We start from the raw sequence: 14,747 nt of genomic DNA, 5'->3' as shown, positions 1-14,747 counted from the left end.
AAGTAAAAATTCCCATTCTCCCTACACTCTGATAAGGTCAGGAATAGGAAACTTGTTCCAAACTTCTCAGTTCTGTGTGATTTACTTTTTGTGTTTTTATGGAACCCCATTCTGATTTATATATTCCCACAGTTTGGCAATTAATATATTTCTTCTTTAGGCTGATGAGTCCCTTCTTGCAATGTGTTCGCTTATTCATTCATCAAGCGCTTGAGTATCCTGTGTGTTAGGTACTATGCAGAATACAGGGCCATGACCAGTGAACCAGAGGAACACAGCCTTCGGCTGCGTGGAGCTTATACCGCTTGTTGTTCCTCTGAGAATTGAACAGGTTATATTGGTGCTTGGGTAACGTAATTCTTCTAAAGTCATGCCATCTGCATGGACTAAACGTCATCTAAGCTTTTTTTTAATGTACTACTTTAAAACCTAAAGACCAAATATTCCCTATTTTTAAACAATTTCTATTTTATTCCTGAGAGAATGATTATTACTGTTAGTTGTTATCTTATGTAAGGTTTTCTTACAGTATTTTAATTAAGCTCTTCCCTCCTTCTTTCATGATCAGTATATCAGCTTTGACTGTGCTGATACCTTGTAAGATGGGACCGACCAGCACCAGGAGAGTAGGAGTCAAGAGAGGAGGCGTGTCTCTTTCTCCATTCTCCTCAGGACCATGAAAACTACTTTATGCAGGAGGAGACAGTTCCTCCAGCCCTTTCACTGCCCTGCAGCCCTTCTTGACCCATTGTCTTATGTGTAAGAAAAGCATCTCAGTCATTTTATACATAAACATCCTGGAAATATATATTCCACAACAGGGGAACATTTAAATAAACTATACTATAGTCATAGGAAATGCTCTCTTTAAAGTGTTAAGGGAAAAAAGTAACATACCAAACTGCATATAATAACAATATATAATATTATATATTATTAATAATATATAATTATATGATATATGACATTAGTAATATATATAATTATACTATATATAGTAACAAAAATATTAATAGTAATATAAATGTAATAAAAATAAACGTAATAGAAGAGTAGCTAACTTTTTTAAGCTTTTTTAATCACTATGCTATAGAACATGTTCTAGATGCTTTACACTTATTAAGTCATGTAAATACCTCATGTAATCCTCACAGCAACCCTGGCTGTTGTTATCCAATTTTTGCATGTAAAAATAAAAATGAGGTTCAGTAAAAAGACAGTCCAGCCCCTCAAGATTCTTGAATTCTAGAGGGTGACTAACCTATAAGACAGGCTCAGTCATGTGAGCTGTGTTGTGAAAGAAGTGCCCACAGGTATGCTATGGGAGTGGATGCGAGAGGCACCAGCTGTGAAATCGGGGAAGATTCCAAATGGGAGGAACATGTAAGCAGTTTTAAAGGAAGAGTTAGCTAGTTTTCCAAGTGAATAGGCAGATGGGAAAAACCTAAACTTTGTGCTCGAAAGAGCTGTTCTGGAAAGCTGACCCCGCCACTCACCAACATGTGACCTTGAACAAGTAACTTCATTCCTTCATCTGAATAACGGAAATGATGTCTACCATTTCTTTATGGCTTATCAAAGAAAATATAGTATTGAAAGCTCTATTTAGGTGTTTGATACTATTTAGTTATTTAAAGTTGTTGAAACATGTGACTCCCAGTTTTACTTTGCCTTTTGTAGGTGGATGTGATTGTGACCCTGGGAGGACTTGCTGGGCGTTTTGACCAGATCATGGCATCTGTAAGCACCCTGTTTCAAGCAACTCGCATCACTCCTTTGCCAATTATAATAATCCAAGAGGAATCTCTCATCTACCTGCTCCAGCCAGTAAGTGAAGAATAAACACATTGTCAGTACTTTGCTTCCATGAAACTGCTAACGTTTGCGTAGACTAGGAGAACATACCAGCTCAGTTTGTGTCCTTGAACTATGAGTGAAGTTGACCATGTTTGCTGAACTTGTGGCTACTTTAGTCTATGGCCTCAGGTCACTGAACAGGAAAAAAGTAGAGGAGAAGCCTCAAAGTTTTCATTTTATTGCACCCAGAAAAAAAAAAAAATCTTGTAACTGAATTGAATTGACTAAGAATTAAGTTTAGCACTTCTGCATTTTGAGCAGCTGAATGTGAATGCCACTTGAGAAAAATCTCAACAGAGGAAACATGAAGCTTGGCAAATATTTCATGTGGAATTCTCATATATTTTCAGTGTTGTCCTTATAATTAGAAACTGGATTTGATTTTGTTAAGTACTTAAAAGAAAATCTTAGCTTCACTGTTCATAAGTTGCCTGCTTATTAATTTCACTGCTCTGGAATAAATTTCTAATGATGATGTCATTCATTTCCAATGATAAACATTCAGGAAATTTTCTATCAATGTAGTGCTTAGAACAGAGTTCTTATTAAAAGAACAAGTTTTATAAGGTTGAGTGGTGGATTTCAGTTTGAAAAATCATTTGGTAGCAGTTTTTTCAAGATAGTGGAGAGTTTTTTTCTTTTTGCCTCTCATTGTAATATACTACTTACAGTATAGTTTGTGCACCATTTGCTATCCACCATCTGTAGCATGTCTTTACTTAAACGTTTCATTAATACCGTGGGTGTAATGCATGCTCACCATTCTTCAACCAGTTTTGCACTTTTTTCTGCCTCTCTGCATTGCCTGTCTTTGTTGCTTTCTGGAACGCTTTCTATGAGATGTGGAAGGGGAGCCAAAGAATTCAGTTCTCAAACTCCATACTGTCCATTTATTTAGTCAACAAACAGGTATGGAGTGTCTGCTACCTGTTACACTACTAGGCAGTTGAGGATTAAAAAAAATAGTAACATATGATCTTTGCTCTCCAGTACATGTCCAATGAAGGAGTCATTTATAAAAACATAAACATAAAGCAATGTTAAAAAGCTGGCACATAAAGATGGTGAAAGATTATATAATTTGGTAACGAATTTGGTAAAGAAAGGCTTCCCAGAGGCACTCGTTAATTCAACAAATATTTATTGAGTACCTGCTATATGCCAGGCACTTTTTCAGGGATACAACAGCCAACAAAACAGACAAAACCCCTTGCTTTCATGGAATATACATATATTGAGCTTACATTTCAGCAGAATCTTCAAGGATGAGTAGATGTTTGCTATGGGAGATGTTGGGAAGTCGTTCAGGCCAGAAGGAGCCACTAAAGAAAGATGGAGGGGCAGGGTATGTTGTAGGGTCTGCAGGTGATTCTGTGCAGCAGTATGGAAAAATGCCAGAAAGACAGGAAAACTAGTTAGGATCTGATTGAAAAGAGCTTTGAAATCTACGCAATGGAGTGTGAACTTTTTTGCCATAGGTGGGAGGTCATGAAAAGATTTCAGTTAGTGGTGTTATGTGCACAGATATGCTTTTTGGATTTCTAATTACATGTTTGTTAAATACCCAATTTCCCAATGGTTTCAGATGTTTGCTAAAGTAGTCAACAGTAACTTGTCTCTGTGTAGAGAGTCTGGTTAATAGATTACTAGTTACAGATGCAGTACAATAATTTTTAAAAAGTAAAATTGAATGATTGACTGATAGAAAAAGCCACGTCTGAAAAAATGACTTCTTAAGATCTTTTTATTGTTTTTGGTGTTCTGTACCTTCAATGTAATGTGTATAGTTGTGGGCTTCCTAAAATGTATTCAGCTTGGGGTTCATTGGATTTCCTCTATCTACAGAGTGCTATCTGTCATCAATTTTGAAAACTCTCAGCCATTATATTTTCAAATATTGTTTCTGCCTTATTCTTTTTCTGCAACTCCAGTTAAACGTATATAAGATCCTCTAATTGTATCATCTATCTCTCAAAACTCCTCTTTCATATTTTCTGTCTTAATCTCTCTGGGCTGCATTCTGAAGTCCTTCGTCACCTCTGTGATCGACTTCCCTCTCCACTTCCACTGTGTCTGTTTTGCTGCTAAATCTATCCAGTGAGTTTTTAATTCCTATCATGTTTCTTCTTTCTTATATGCTTGCCCTTTACTCACATTTTCAAGAGTCTTTCTTAAAAGATAATTGTCATACTTATGATATAGTCTAGAATAATTCTAATATCTGCAGTCTTTAGAAGTCAGTTGTCTTTTATATTCACTTCTGCTTTTGTATTTTGTAACCTCGATTCCTTCTGTGTTTTGTGATTTTTGGCCATGACCTCGTATTTCAGGGAACTTTGCCTGTGGGAATCATTTGAAGTGTGAGTTATAAGTGAGTCCGAGGAGAATTTAGAGTGGACTCCTTGCCCGGTTATTTGTAGGTTAACAACTTAGGACATTTTGTTTGAGACTTTTTTGGACCATCTAGGCAGTGTGAATCCTGACGGTAATCCTGCTGGGACTTTGACTTTCTGGTTACAAATGCTCAGGGGAGCCTTGTTCTCTCCTCTCAGCTGTGAAGTGCCAAGGTCTCCTAGGCGTGCCATGGGAGTGTTGGTTATTTATCTTGACACTGAGAGCCTCTGGCTTATGTGGTGCAGTATCCTTTTACACTCGGACCTTGGGCAGGCCTGGGGCTTTGTCTCCTGATGACCTTCCATCCTTGAAGGCCTTAGTAGCCAAAGCTCAGGTTCATCTGATTTGGTAAACACCAGATGTTTACAAGACGAAAGGTAGATTTGGGGTTCTTTTTCAGTCAAAACTTAGCTTTTGGCTTCTGAGTACTCTTTAAAAAACAAAACAGATGTTTAATACATTTTAAAAGATTCCTTTTAAGTTTTTTTCTAGCATTTTTTATTGTTTTCAGTTGGTCAGGGTTCTACTCTACCATACTGTTTCTGTAAGTCAGGTCCTACCCTGTCTATGTTGCAGTAATAATTAACCCCCAAATCTCAGAGGCTTAACTGAGGTTAAGTTTCTTAAGTTTTTTCTCGTTAATGGAAAATCTGGTGGGGTTTGGGCAGCATCCTCCATTTTATGTCTGTGCCAACGGGAACACATTGCAGCAGCAGGGAAAGAAGCATGCTAGAAAGTGGCACCACATCTTTTGAAAGGCCAATCCTGGCTGTGGCTTGTGTCACCTTCAGTGGGAACACAGTTACACGGCCCCAGCCCAGCTGCCAGGTCTTCTAAGAAAGGAAGGCTGTGGCCCAGGGAGAGGAAACACTGTGTGAGCACAGAAGGTTCTCTGTCAAACTGCCAGAAAGTGAAGTCAGGAAAGAAAGTCTGGAATCATGACCCTATTAATTTCTAGGAACATAATTATCTAATTTTTTTTCATCTATAAGATATGTCAAATTTTAGTTAGTTGTTAAAGCAGAATCCCCAGTTCTGTGAATATGGTAATCATGTTATGTGGACCTGTGTAGCCTGCATCCCCCAACACAATGCCCTCCAGGTACTCTCTCTGGTAATTTTGATTTTGTTTCATTGGAGCAAGTGGAAAATTACCTTATCCTAAGAAAGTAATTGTTACAGAGTGTGGAGCAAAAAGCTCATGCAAGACCACACCCTCTGTCGTGTAGAAGAGTGACAGTGTTTAGCACAGACTTCTGCCTGTGGGGTCAGCAGTGCTGGCTTTGCTCCTCTTTGCCACTTGATTCTAGAGAAATCTTTCCAGAGACCCAGCCTAGGTCCCTGCTTTTCAATCACTTTTAGTGAGAGAATAGTAAGTCAACTACTAATACAAACTCAAAAGTCAAAATGAGTATGTTTGAGGGTTTAAGATATGAACCAACCTCATATAGGCTACCGTGTTTTTAAGCAGTTTTAATTGTACACTTATGAATTGTGGTTAACACTAAAAATCAATTAGGAGCTATAGTGAAATTATTGCGTAGAAGCATTCTACCTCCTAGAAACGAGACTTGCATCATTGGAGCTGAACTGGCTCTGCCAAGTGTGTTTTCATATAACTGTGTTATGTGTTATACATCTGCTAGAGTAGGCATATGTATTAGAGAGTGTGCATATTCTGGGGGAATATTCAGAAAGGATGTCTACGGCTACTGTTCATTGTTAATAGGATTTACTGTAATCATAGGATGGACAGAAGTAGTACCATAAATTTAAATTGAAACTGTTTTTAAATTTTGTGGAAGTAGGCTCAAGAAAATCAATCTGGTATGCCTCAGCGCCAAGTAAAGAATGGTTTCAAAATTTTTTAAAATATTTTTTAATTACAAGTCAACCAGTAGCTGTTCTCAAGAAGGAAGATAATTTGGGGGCTTTTATAAGAAGCATCTCATTTGAGCTTCATAACAACGCTGTGAGGAAAGCAGGACAGATCATAGAGTTGCACAGTCAAGTGTTTTGACTCAGTGCTTTTCCACTACACTACATTTCCTCTTTCATGGCATTAATAGACTAACATGCAAATGACAGACATTTCAAACAAGTCACAGTCCAGAGGCTGGTAATTCTCCGTAAACAACGTGTGACTGAGTGGCCAGTTGGTGGGTGTATATAAATACAGTCATGTGTCTGTCGCTTAATGATGGGAATACTTTCTGAGAAATGCATCGTTAGGTGATTTTGTCATTGTGTGAACATCATAGAGTATATTTGCACAAACTTATATGGTATAGCCCAGTACACACCTAGGGTATATGGTACTAATCTTATGGGACACCGTCATATATGCAGTCCATTGTTGACTGAAACATTGTTAGGTGGTGCGTGACTGTATATATATATATTCTCAACAACATTATTTTCAAATAAAATAAATCTTGAATATACTTTAAGAGTATATCCCACCTTGTTGCTGTACCTCTAAATTAAACAATGACTCTCTGAATTTTCCTCAACTATAACAAAATCTGCATATAACAAGAATCTTTATCATTTAAGCAGGTAAAGTGAGATTACCATTGAGTTTTGGTAAGATATTTCAAAAAGTGGTAAGATTCAATAGAAATGTTAATTATGAGTATTATTTTTGAGGACAGTGTCTTCTAGGATTTGTTATCTAATTATAGATTATCTGAAATTGAAGGTAATGTAGGAGGAATGAGACATCTTACAGGAACTGTTTGGCTGGTATGTGTTTTCGTGCTGTGTCTTGGTAAGAGAGCTAGTGCTGTGTCTGCCGTATTGCTGAGTGGCTAGGATGGCTCTGGACTGTGGGACCAAAATGTCATCTTTCTAAAAAAAAGCCTCCCTACCCTCAAATCATCTTAGTGGTCCTGTAACATTCTGTGTTTCTTTCAGAGAGTCTTCATGTGAGACTCTCATGAAACTGTGTTGTACAAATAAGTGATCATCCTTCATTCATTAAAGTTATTTTAGTCATTTGGGACTGACCTGTATGTCCAGCAGCAGTTCAGTTAAAGTTGTTTAGGTTGTTCCAGCCTAAAGTCTTTCATCTACATTCTCTTTTCAGTCCCCTTTTTGTGACTTATTTTTGTTAATTACAAATTGAATTTTAAAACAAGGAAACAATAGTGTAATTAAGGTCTATATAAATATGGAAAAATATTGAAAAAATATAATTAAAAAAATTTTAGCCAGTTAATTTTTTAGTATATAATATCTTTTATATTGTGTTTTGGCATATTTCACTTACTATGGGTCAAAATGTCATTATAAGTGAAAACCTCGGTAGGTAGCATTTGCTTTGAAGGAATGATCAATCTGCCATTTTTAAATTGAAAGTTAAAAATAGAATACATAATAGCTCCTCCCTTAAAAGTAAGCATCCCCCCTTTACTTCCAAAAATGTGTTCTTAATAAGACATCATCACCTTTTATGAGCAGGAGATTTTATGGAATCGATGAAAGACATTTTAGACATGAAACATCACTGACGTCAGTTACGAGTTGGTTATATTGCTGCTGAAGACAGTCAGGCACTCAGAACCGTGTTGATCATGCTAACCATGCAGAGTGTGAATGGCTCTAGGTTTCACATACTTTCTCATTTTCTGGTCCTGTGCTTCTCAGGAGTACAGAAACATTAGCTTCTGTACACTGAACATAAATTATCTTTTATCTCCAAGTTTTATGGCAGTTGGTAATACAAGTTAATAGGATTTATGACCAAGAAATGAGATGTCCAAGAGTTAATAAGCCGTGCCTTTTACATTATCCTAAACCTTGTTCAGTGATTCCTATTCAGGATTCTAGTATCTGATGTAGGAGAATGGTGTTACAGAGAAGACTTCTGTCAGTTTTTATCTCACTTGAACAAACTTCTTAAATATGTTGTAAATACTTCTTCATGATCTGAGTCATGTTTACTACTGCTTATTTTTTTCTCTCTCACTAGACAATTATTTACTGCATAAAGTCCTGACATTTTATACATTATACATTTGTAATGCTGGTAATGAAATGGTAGAAATATGTTAATAGTCTGATAGAAAGAAGCTGAGTATGCATGATGTAAATTTGGCATGCATGATGGCTTCTGCTGAGAACTGAGGGTTTGGGTCTGTCTACCCACATAGACACATGTCCAGCACAATCTCATCAGTGGTAACACTGGAGAAGTGATTCTCAGAGTGATTCGGAGTGACGGGATAGGGAGTTCTCAATTCTAGACAACACTGATCGTCTTCTCACCATTTATGAGCCAATAATAATTCCTTTCTTTGGAATAGTCATTATTATTTCATTCTTCCCTGTATCATCTTCTCATATAATTTTTGTTGTCGGTTGGCCTTTTAGAATCTCTAGTATTAACTATATAGTAGCATAGAAACATTAAATATTAGTGTAAATAGTATAAAGCCTTAGAGATCATTTATAGATGAGCAGTTGCAGGGACATAAAGGTAAAGTGACTTACGCAGGGTTATACACAGTATTTCTTTGAATGAAAATTTATGCTGAACATGAAGTAGATCTCTAAAAAAGAGGTAGTCTAAAAAAGGACCACTAGGCGTTTCGTATTTAAGAATGGCCTGCCACATTGAGCTCTTACAACCTCCTTTTCCTCTTCCAGAGGCAAATTGCTGACACCTATGTCTTCCTCTGTCCTCCACCCAGCTAAGCTTGCTTCTCTGGGAAAGCTCTGCTCCTCACTGTGTGACCTAAACATTCATTACCTTCAAATTGTGCCCTTGCCTTGCTCACTCTTCCTCTTCAGCTTGTCTGCTCTGCTATGCTATGTCAGGGCAGCAGATTCTTCTCCACATGCATATAGACACACGTCTTCCCTAAACATCTTCTTCTTTGCCTTTGCTTCAAACTTTGCCCAGCTTTCTAGGGAAAATGTTTCTGTGCCCATTCTCTCCTTCTCTTCTTTCCTCTTCTCTGTGCTTTACTCCTCCTCCTCTACATGGCATTTGAAAAGTATAAAACACAAACCTATTCTATTCAGAACAGTGTGTTAGTCTTGCACATGTTAGTAGGAAAACATTACTACAATAAGACAACCAAATTCCAGAGCTGTACAACTCTCATTTTTGTAAGTGCCGTAATGTCCCCTTTAGATTTCCATAGAAATTTTCCCTCCATGGCTTAATTAGACGAATTTTCTTTAATTAAGAAGTTAAGCCATACATGCATAAAGTGTTTATTTTGTAGGTGTTGTGTTCTGTTTTGTTGATTTACAGCGTAGAATACTTCAACAGCAAACATTCTTCAAACACCTATTATGTGGTAGACACTATTGTGGACACTGAGAGTACGGAAATGAATAAAAGACACTGCTTCTGTTCTATGGCTCACAGTTTAGTGGAAGAGATAGAAGAACAAAGAGCAAAGTTTAGAAATATATTATAAGAAAACACTAGGTCTATGACGATGGCATGGAGAAAGCATCTCACCAAGACTGGGCATGGGGTTGGTGGTGATAACATGGACAGTTTCTCAGGGAAGATATTATCCAATGAGGAGTTTGGCAAAGAAAGGAATAAAGACATTTAATGTGGAAGCAATATCGTGTACAAAGGTGAGATGACCTTAGAGAACTTGGCCCATTTGGGGGAACACCAATGCTGGATCCTGGGGAGTGTTAGGAGATGCAGCTAGAGGTAAGAAGCTTCTAGAGCATGGGGGCCTTGTTTGCGTTCTCAGGAAGATGGTCTTTATATTGAGGGCGAAGGTCAGGTATTAAGCATTTTGTTCAGGGGAATGGTATTAGATTACCATTGTAGGAAGTTTAGTTGGGTAGCAATATGGAGGATAAATTGGTTAGAGAAGAGATGGAGACTATTTAACTCTTTTAGAAATCCGAAAAAGAAATGGCGAGTAAGTGAACTTAAGAAGTAAATATGGGCATGAAGAAGAGGTGATGGAGTTCATTGGGATGTGTGCTGGGAAGTCTTCATTGGAGGAACACAGAGTGGGGAGTCAATGTCATGACTAGGATTCTGGATTAGGCAACTGGGTGCTGTCTTTCTTTGAAATAGAGAATATGAGAAGACTAGATCAAAATAGGAAGATGGTCAGGTGACTTTAGAATAGAAAGAGATTGATCTGTCTTTAGAACTGGGTAGAATTGCCTAAAAGGCAGGGCGGGGGGCGGGGGGCTGCGGTGGGGAGGAGAGAGAGAGAGATAGATAGCCTGGCAGTATACCTTGAAAATTATCAACATATACATGGTAATTAAAAACTTGGGAGTGGACTCTTCTCACCCTGAAAGAAGGTATAGAGTGAAAAGAGCAATGGCGGATGGTGGAACCCTAGAGAACATCTTAAAGGAGAAGAAATAGGAGAACTAAGAGAGTGATGTCACTGAGACCAAGGAGGTTTAGTATTTCAAGAGGCAAGGGAGTGTGATCAGCTAGGGTGTCAAGAATATAAAAGATACAAAGAGTTTGGCAGCTAGGAAGAAACTTAAGGTACAGTTTTCATGGCAAAATGTGGGTAGAAACCAGATTACTATGAGTTGAGTATTAAATGAGAAGGGAGGTAGAAATATTGTATTATTGTTTACCCCTTTTCATTGTTCCCTTATAGCAGTTGCATTTTGGGGACTAACCTGGGAACTAATGACGGCTTATAAAATTATTTTGGTGAGGCCATTTTCCAAGTTAAAACAAACAAAACCAGAACATGTATGTTTGGGATTATGCATTTATTTCTTTCCAGGTATGACCAGAAGTACAGCTGCCATACTGCACCTTTGTAAGATAGCTTGTACATTTATGCATACTAATTGTATCACTATACACTGGGGAAGTCCTTTTCAACCTGTTTTAAATCCATATTCTTTTCCAAAACAAGCAGAAACATCTTCTGGCCCAACCCCAGCTCCATAATCTGGATAGGCCCTCTCCCTCCTCCTTCTCTCCGTGGCACCCTTGGTCTAGGCATAAGCATTAACCTTTGAGTCAGACCTTTAAATCGCCCTCTCTCTGGGCTGTCATCTTCTCAGTGTTATGTGGCCTAAGGAAACTGGTCCACCTATTGGTTTTCCAAACTTACCACAACTAATACTTTCTCTGTCAAATATGTTTTTTAAGTCATTCTCTTCTTTTAAAGCCCTACTCAAATTTTCTGTCTTCTACATGGAATTACCAAATAAATCTCTCTCAACTTCCTTCATCAGGATCATTGTCATCACTTTTTAAAGTCTTTTTTTTCCTGTGGCTCAAATAGTCTATCCGTAAAACAAAATTTATTATTATAACTTTTCTCATTTTCTAAACCTTAAAAAATATAGAATTGAGTATTTTTGATCAAAGATGAAATAATTATCACACTTAGTTCATCCGGTGCTAGCCAAATGCAAATAAATAGGAAGTTTTAGATGATCTAAGTGTACTATTCCCACGATCAAAACTGTTCATTATTGCCGCCTCTTGTAAAATTCAGAGTGCCTGGGCGACCCAGATTGGGAGTCAGAGGCTATGACTTAGTCCACTTATTTCCCTGTTGGCATGTGCTTTCTTCCTAGTTTGTTGGAAGCTCATCTGGGGCAGGGGTGGTCAGGGAAGTGGGGGTGGGGAGGCGATTACTTCTTTTAGTGGCTAGTGGTGTGTTTCTACTCTTGAGCAAATAAATGAGGATGATGGTGGCAGGGGTGGTAGGTTTTAAAGCAACCTGGATTCAATGAAATCTCAAGGGGAAAGGCGTGAAATAACAACCCTGATACTCGCCACTTACCCGCACGGCATACAGGTTCTTTGACCTTAAAGGAGTCTTTCACTCAGGGAGGTTTATAGCAAGATGCCCATCAGCAAAAACCTGTGGTGACCGCTCAGTGATTCCAAAGTAGCAAGGGAGGAAATATCAAATTCTGTCTCCATGGAAGCTATTTAAAAACTTATTTGAACATTGGCCTTTCATTTTCAACCATGAGTGACAGAGAATGGGTTTTGGAGACTCAATGCAATCCATAAGAGTGCTGTGTGCAGGTGAAACAATAGAAGAGATAGCGTCAGCGTTTGTCTGAGCCCTGTCATCATAATTTATCATAATCCAATTCTAGGTAAAGTAATGAAATATTGGATGCTGGGTGTCATCTTTTCCTTTATCCCCCCTCCCACAGTCCTCTGTGGCAAGGACACAAGTACACTGTGTCATGTATACTTAGTTCAATTGAGCATTGCTTTAGCCTCTTCTTTTGATTGAAAACAAAAGGTTGCCAATGCGGTATCAATGAACTGTGAAGTGATGTGAGTGTTACCAGCAGGGAAATGAAATGAGCCTCTGGGAAGAAGATTGGCACAAGTGAAAGTTTCTATATAAAGAGCTTCATATAGCTCCAGCTGGGTTGTATTGCTTCTCATCCAATTAAGATTTCTTTTTTCCCTGAATTTGGGAGCATTTTGATCTTATTTGTTCCAAAAGTGATCAAAACTGAAAGTGAAGAAAAAGTGGAAAATTTATCCAAACAAGGTTAAGCTAAGAGGGCTGAGATTTGAGGGTACTTATTCAGACTGTATATTCACTCTGGATATTTTCATCTTTTCCAAGGAATGGTGTAAGCTGCCTCTCTCTCTTACACACACACACATCCTACATGTAACACACAAGTGTCTGTACACCCCCACCCCCCATCCCCCAAGAATCTCAGCTCTTCTAAGCCAATCTTACTGAGAGGAAGGAAAGTAAGTTTTCTATCTCTCAGGTTTATTGGGGAGGATATTTTTTGGAAACCATTATCCTATATAGTTGTCTTTTAAAAGCTCCACTTAGTCCTTCATAACTTTGTCATGATCAGAATTAAGATATTTGACTTAAATGCGTACGGAATGTTTAACAGTGAAATTTATAAAAATGCATCAGAGTCGGGAACCAAGTTAGCAAAGCAGAATATAACCCAAGATGATTGATAGACTGAGAAAGAGTTAGACAACTTACTTTGACAGATAATAGGATTAAAGATGCCCCTGATTCCACGTTGTCTTCTGAAGCAGACTGAGATACTGCTGATGTGATATTAAGTAGATAGGATAATCTAAATAATCTAAATGTTAAAGACATACTGAATATTAATATACCACTGAAATCTCTTGAGAGCCATGTGTGAGTTATAAAGTAGCCTCTGTATCTGAAAGGCTGGAAAATTACCAAAAATAATATTTTTAGAGTTATACAGCACTTTTATAGTTTTTGAAGTACCATCATCACCACCTCACTTGATTCTCCAGTAATTCTGGTAAGCAAGCAGACAGGTCCATTGTTCTTGTTTCTCAGATGAGGAAACTATGCACAGAACAACATTGCAAGTGTAAATACGTTCACAGTCTAGGAATTTTCTGAATCCTAGACCTATACCCTTTGCTTTATAGCTTTCTGTTAGAATCCACACTTACTCTCCAAATTTCATTAGATCCATATGGAGGGCTCCCAAAGAAGGAAGGAAAAGTAACCAGTTACCAGTAGCTTCTGTGCACTGAGAATGGTTCACTGCGGAGTATGCATGGAAACCATCTGCATAGCCTTTTTTTCTCCCCAGTCAGCTTTTTTTGTTATAAACATTGTCATGTATACAGAGAATTTGAAAAAACAGTATAATGAATGACATATTCCAGCCAACCATTTTTAATTTTTGTGACATTGTATCATGTATGCTCTGTCTATCTATAGATGCATTTTTTGGGGTAACCATTTGAAAGTAAGTTGCAGATATCACATCATAATTATCCTAAATACTTCAACATGGGGAATGATGTTTAGAAACCAAGATTCAGGTAAGAAATGTGCTTATTAGTACTGTGGTGGCATTGCTTCTAGTTCGTTTTCAGTGAACAGAACTAAGAAACAACAAAAACAGTTGTGTGGGTGTATAAATCGTGAGTTTATATTGATATTTTGAATTCAGTTTTAATAAATAGTTTTTAAACTATTTTTATTTCTTTAACCCAAAAAAATCCTCATTTGAAATAACATACTTCTTTTATACAACAATATATAGTAACTAGTTTCAAAATTATAATACCCATATTACTACTAATAGTAAAACTGCTGAGTACAATTTAAGATTTCTTTTCAGGTCTTTCTGTCTTTAAATTATATCCCACTCAGAGTATTGTGTCTCAGATTTGTCACTTGAAATATTAAATTTTGTTCTTTCTGTGGTTATGCTACTAATTTAATATAGATCTTCCTCAACTTGCAGTGGGGTCACGTCCCCATAAATGTATCGTAAGGTGAAAACATCGTAAGTTGACAAATGCATTTAATATGCCTAACCTACCAAGCATCATAGCTTAGCCTCGCCTGATTTAACCGTGCTCAGACACTTAACGTTAGTCTACAGTTGGGCAAAATCATCTAACACAAAGCCTATTTTATAATAAAATATTGAGTATCTCATGTAATTTATTGAATGCTATACTGAAAATGAAAAGCAGAATGGTTGATGGGTACAGCATTGTTGTCAGTGTATAGGTT

At 37.5% G+C, this 14,747-nt stretch overlaps 1 protein-coding gene across 7 annotated transcripts in view; it reads left to right on the top strand.

The window, feature by feature from the left end:
• TPK1 (thiamin pyrophosphokinase 1) overlaps window positions 1–14,747 on the top strand; it is a 353,331-nt gene that overhangs the window by 195,112 nt on the left and 143,472 nt on the right. For all 7 annotated transcript variants that reach the window (XM_087432188.1, XM_087432170.1, XM_087432161.1 and 4 more), the window contains exon 7: window positions 1,681–1,827. In XM_087432188.1, the coding sequence (XP_087288314.1) occupies window positions 1,681–1,827 (147 nt within the window). The remainder of the gene's footprint in view (window positions 1–1,680; window positions 1,828–14,747) is intronic.

The sequence above is a fragment of the Ceratotherium simum genome, chromosome 1 (genome assembly GCF_057802395.1).
Source record: "Ceratotherium simum simum isolate JZ-2026a chromosome 1, ASM5780239v1, whole genome shotgun sequence".
NCBI lineage: Eukaryota > Metazoa > Chordata > Mammalia > Perissodactyla > Rhinocerotidae > Ceratotherium > Ceratotherium simum.
The sequence above is the reverse complement of the archived record's forward strand: the minus strand, read 5'-3'. Positions and strand labels throughout refer to the sequence as shown.